This window comes from Vicugna pacos, chromosome 10, assembly GCF_048564905.1.
Source record: "Vicugna pacos chromosome 10, VicPac4, whole genome shotgun sequence".
In the NCBI taxonomy this organism is placed as follows: Eukaryota; Metazoa; Chordata; class Mammalia; order Artiodactyla; family Camelidae; genus Vicugna; species Vicugna pacos.
This window is the reverse complement of record NC_132996.1, coordinates 61888477-61894476: the sequence shown is the minus strand read 5'-3', so window position 1 is coordinate 61894476 and position 6000 is coordinate 61888477. Positions and strand designations below refer to the sequence as shown.

Genomic DNA, 6000 nt, shown 5'->3' with positions numbered 1-6000 from the left:
GTATCAAGGCAGGACAGTATAACTTACTGAGACTCAAAAGACTGCAAAAGCTATTTCACTATCTCAAATTTATTGGTATAAGTCACCAATAAAATCATTTCTATGCAAACAATTCACAACACAATTTACAGTTTTCTCTCCAATCAAAATGTTGAATTAACATTAGTCGGTGATTCGGACAAATCCTGCCAAAAATGACTATTTTAGTTCTCTGTTCAGACTCAAGATTCAGAGTTCTTTAGTAATGGGCCATTGATACTCATTTTGAAAATCCCAGTTATCTGAAAAGGAATATTTTTCTGAATGATTGAGATGAGTTAGACTTCCTGCCAACATGGAATGAGTTGGTCACACGGAAGCAGTTCAAGGTCCAGTGATGGTGTATGTATCTTGCCGTCTGTGTTCTGAGAGATGACATCAGTGGGTGAAGGACAGAAGAAAAGGCAGAGAATCCAGAATGTGGATTGAATGGCTGTCTCCTTGTGCAGGTAACCCGGAAGGGTGTTTATTCACAAGATTCTGAACTAAGCTTTACATTTTGCCAGAGTACAATGGTGGCTTGAGAGTTCAGTCTTTTAAAGGTTCTCCTTTGTGATTTTCACAGCCATGTTAGCAATCCTTTATGATCACTAAAGTGTATGGAGATTGATTCTATTCTATAATACTCTTCCTGAATATTTTTGTATTACCCTCTCTAACAGAAAGAGACCTTCTTTAACATAAAGTAGTCTTAGAAACTAATTTCAAGTGTAACTAATTTGGGATATTTCCATAAGGAGATATTTATAAATCTGATGACAGTCTCAATCAATATGTTTTCTAAACATTGTTTGTTAATCTGTTAAAAATTAAGAGATGATGTAGCATCTGTAGACCTTGAGTGGCTTTCAAGGACACAAAGTAATGCTGTAGTAAGTAAGCCATTACCTCAGTTCCCACTTTTCTGTTCCCAGCCTCAGTGAACTAACATGTTTGTTGGCCATTTAGATGTATTCTTCCTTTAACTGTTTGTTTGTATGTTTATTTATTTTATATTTCACTTTTATTTTATGCATAAGTTGTTTTCAAATTTTTGTCTATTTTAGACATTAACTCTGTGTAGATCCTGTGAAATGTGAATCTTTCTCCAAACTGCCTTTGCCTATTTACACTGTGGTATCTTTTCCTAAGACATTAAAAACTTTTTTGAAATTGTTAAATATATCTCTTTGGGATTTAAGTGATTGGTTAAGAAGTTTCTTTCAACCCTAAATTGGAGAAGGTCACTTCCTTAATGCTGGAAATTAAAATAAAGTAAATCTTTCTTTCCTTTTTTGTTAGAACTTTAATCAATTTTTATTTTTGTATAAGATATTACCTATATATACAATTTAATTAGCTTCCAGATGGAAAGCTAATTGTGGCAACTCGTTTACTTAATAATATGTTCTTGTCCCACATATGTCTCTTAATTTCTTGCCACTCCATTAGACTGAAAGCTTTTTGAGGTTAGGGACAATGTTTTAATCAGCCTTGTACTATAATCACTGAAAGTACTGGAACACAGTAAATCATACTGCCTATTCCGTGATTGAATAAACTAATTATCTAGAACTTCAGGAAGCCCCTAGGAACAATTATATTAACAGAAATTTTTGTCCTGAACACTGAAATAAGACATACAGAAGACTCTATGGACCAAAGGAGGAATGTGACTGAGTTTGTCCTCTTGGGGCTCACTCAGAGCCCCCAGGGTCAGAAAATATTATTTGCTGTGTTCTTGCTCATCTACATGGTGACAATGGTGGGCAACCTACTCATTGTCGTGACTGTGGTGGTCAGCCCAACTCTAGATGCACCTATGTACTTCTTTCTTGGCTATTTATCATTTATGGATTCTGTTTATTCTACTACAGTCACCCCAAATATGATTGTAGATTTACTCTGTGAGAAGAAAACCATTTCATTCCAAGCCTGCATGACCCAGCTTTTTATAGGGCACTTATTTGGTGGTGCTGAGATTTGCCTCCTGGTCGTCATGGCTTATGACCGCTACGTGGCCATCTGCAAAACTTTACATTATTCAGCAATCATGGATAAGCGAGTGTGTGTTCTGCTGCTGCTATTGGCCTGTGTTGGTGGGTTTTTACATGCAGTAGCTCATCCTCTTTTTGTTTATAACCTTCCCTTCTGTGGTCCCAATGTCATTGACCACTTCATCTGTGACATGTATCCCTTGTTAAAACTTGCTTGCACTGACACCTACGTTATTGGCCTCACTGTGGTTGCCAATGATGGGGCAATCTGTGTGGTCATCTTTATGCTCTTACTCATCTCCTATGGGGTCATCCTGCACTCCCTGAAGAATCTGAGTCAGGAAGGGAGGCGCAGAGCCTTGTCCACCTGTGGCTCCCACATTACTGTGGTGGTCCTCTTCTTTGTTCCCTGCATCTTTATGTATGTGAGACCTCCTTCTACCTTACCCATTGATAAATGCTTGACTGTGTTTTACACCATTATCACCCCTATGTTGAACCCTCTAATCTATACTCTGAGAAATGGAGAGATGAAACATGCCATGAAAAAGCTCTGGACCAGAAAAAGGAAATGAGACAGCAGGGAAATGTTATCACTTATTTTCAATGACAAATTGCTATTTTCAGTAAAGCCATGTGTGACTATTTACCTGTAGTAAGTGTCTCCTCAGGTTTAATAACTTGAGCATGATAAAAAAAAACATTTATTATATGAATACTTCCAATGATCTAATTATACTTTTAAGATTTTCATAATTTTCTAGTTCAAATATATATATATATATACATGTGTGTGTGTGTACATATGTAAATATATATAATTTGAAATACATTTTTAAGATCTTCACCATTTCTTAGGGAAATATGTACAATTTTTAGATGTAATGTGTCTCTCTTGTGAATATAGATTTATATGCTGTATGATGAGTTAAGCTAGTTTATATCACAAATTTATTTTAGTTAGGGGAAGATTTTCTCCTGTTTCTTCGTTAACTTATGTAATCTTTCTCAGAATTAATGATGCATTACAGTTTTAAAAAAATAATAGAAGAAATATGACATAAACATTTTATTCACTCCTCCCCACACAAAGACAGGCCATATTAATATTTAAAGCAAGATACTTTAAATCAATTAATTAGCTTGTATTGCTTAGACTATTAACATCAAAGAACATAGTTTCAGTGTTGTAATAGAAATCATAAGGAAGCTAAGTTTATAAAAATAATGTGAATTCACAAGATGTATATGCAGAAAAATAAACAAATCTTACTTCTTTTCCTAATTGGGTGATCACATTATCTCCTCAAGTGGAGCAGCTTTGTTTGAAGTTATATTTTCATAGATATGATCCATTAATTTTCCCAAATAGTTTAAAATATCTGATCATACCTCTGTTATTTTTCAATATCACCATCTCCTTTTTTTGCTTATATGTTTCATAAACTCTATAGAGACCCAGGTTCTTCCTTTTTGTGTAAATTTAGCATTCACCGTAATCCATGAGCTTAAAATATGCATTTTAGAACTTGACACCAGACATTTTGAGTGATATCATTGTTAAGAAAGATGGTGACTATATATGCCCTTCTTATCTCTCATGTTAATGAAATACAGTTTCCTAGGTAATAAAGAGGCCAGATATATATTGTTTTCTTTGATAGGCATCATTCATAAAATCCTCTCCCTCTGTGAATGAAGCTTAAAACAAAGTATTATCTGCCTCTAAATCATCAGAAGTATGTGGTCAACATGTGACCCAGTCCAAACTCATTCTGCTTGCCACATGACAGGCCAGTAGATTGGGAGGCCTGGTGTTGGTGCCAGGATAACAACTCTTTTCGGAAATCCAGCAGGCTGAGAAGATGAAGGACTAAAGTCTTAGAGAATCATCTTACCAGTCACAATTCAGGCTCCTTTTATACTAAGCAGTGGATAAAGGGGAGAGGGTGTGGCTGAATGTTACAGACTTCCTGGTGTTGAAATAGTTTGTTCTTGAAGCTGTCCAGGTAGGTCAGTTATGATGTCTCTGTAGACCTCCAACAAGACAAATGTTATTCTCTGTTCTGCAACTGTTTGTCTATATGTGAATGGAAAAGTGTTATATGCTTAAAGGTCAGAGTCTTGAGAATAGACTACCTTGTATATTTCAAGCTATAGTCAACATTCATCTCTAAAACATGCAGAACCAGCATGACTAGGCACAGGACACAGAGCACAGGTTTAAAGCTAGCATAGAGTCGGATTGGTTCTTCCCTATTACAGAAAAACTCTATTATTCTGCCTCCATTATTTAGTCTGGAGGGATTCATGAGGGGCTAAGTCTTAAGAGCAATGGGTGTGTTTCACCAGTAAATGACACTGTATGAAAAACCTCATATTCTGATATTTATCCCTACTACAGAGAAAGTTCTTATATTATCTCAAAGTCTTCACAAATACAATTCACCAAATACTACCAAGCATTTGAGTTTATCAGGTCTTATATAATGCATTCCTCCACTTTCGGATGCTGCTATAGACTGAGGATTTGTGTCCCTCTTCAAAATCATAAATTAAATCCTTTATAATGCAGTGGTATTTGGAGGAGGGCCCTTTGAGAAATGATTAGATCATGGAGCTGGGGTCCTCATGAATGGGATTAATGCCTTTATAAAGAGACCCCAAGAGCTCACATGACCCTTCTGCCATGTAATGACTCAGCAAATAAATGGCTGCCTATGAACTAGGGAGGGGACCTTCCAGTTATGGAATCTGCCGGCACCTTAATCTTCGACTTCTGTGCCTACAAACCTGTGAAAAATAAATGTTTATTGCTTAAGATGCCCCCAGTGTATGATATTCTGTATTAGCAGCTCAAATGGACCAAGACAGAAATTTAGTTAATTTTCAAATTTGTGTAGTCATTTCAAGTGATGAGATAAAAGTCTTTGTTAATTTTCTCTGTTCATTGGTCTAAATCTCCCAGAAGTCAAGGAAAGTTACTTACCTTTGTGTTCTCTGTTTCTTGCACAATATATGGGACATGGAATTTACACTATACTTTGTCCGTAACTTCAATTCTTGACCTATTGGAGTGTGATTTTTTTCTGATAAACTTTGATGAAATCTTTCTATGTTAAATTGTAAATATATGTATATGTGTGTATATATAAATATGTTTATATATGTATATGTATGCTACAAATATTCACTCTTCCTTGAAATTTCCTATAAATATTTTTATGTTAAAACTATGAGTGTTAACATATACATATGTTATTTAATATTCTTTTACTTTTGATTTTTTCTATCACTTGGAATATCCATATACTTCCAAATGTTTTATTAATTTTAATCTTTTTTTAAATGTCAACTTTTCAAATTTTTTTTACCCACCTGAAATGTATTTTTGTTTATGATGGGGAAACATCTAAGCCCAAACAGGGAAAATAATCTGCCAACATAATTATTGATTTTGGTAATAATTTGAAAATTTTCTATTTAGTACATCAGATTTTACTCCATCAAGAAGATTCAAATTTGGGGCACTTTCTCCTTTTTCTCCTCTTTTTTCCCCTCCTCATCTAAACTTCAGGGTAATATTGCAATGTTTGAAATCTTCTCATAAAAATATATTTAGAATGTCAGGACTCTATATATTAATTTTGGGGAAAATGACATGTAATATTTTATTTTCCCATTCCAAATAAGATGTATATTGCTAAAGATTTATTGATGTCTCAATAAAAATTTGTAATCTTCACTGTAGAGTGTAAATAAATCTTACCTTATGATTCTTTATATAAAAAGAGGAGTCTCTTATTTATATTTGATTCACATTGTCAATGAGCTGATCAGAAGGGGCTTAATGTTTTTTTCCTGTCCTGAACTACAGGACAATTCTCAAAGCCAAGGACATTATTCTTAGTGGATAGAAAGGCCCTCAAGTTGGAAAGCCCACCAGATGTGTGGGTCATTGCCCACAGGTTAAGAAAGAATTCTC

At 34.7% G+C, this 6000-nt stretch overlaps 1 protein-coding gene across 1 annotated transcript; it reads left to right on the top strand.

Moving 5' to 3' along the window:
- Positions 1-1672: 1672 nt before the first annotated feature.
- Positions 1673-2590, top strand: LOC102539572 (olfactory receptor 4A15-like). Its single transcript, XM_072970810.1, has one exon. The coding sequence runs from the start codon at positions 1673-1675 to the stop codon at positions 2588-2590; it is 918 nt and encodes a 305-aa protein (XP_072826911.1).
- Positions 2591-6000: the final 3410 nt, after the last annotated feature.

Coding starts and splice junctions, on each gene's coding strand:
- LOC102539572 (XM_072970810.1), top strand. CDS start 1,673: ATGGACCAAAGGAGGAATGTGACTGAGTTTGTCCTCTTGGGGCTCACT.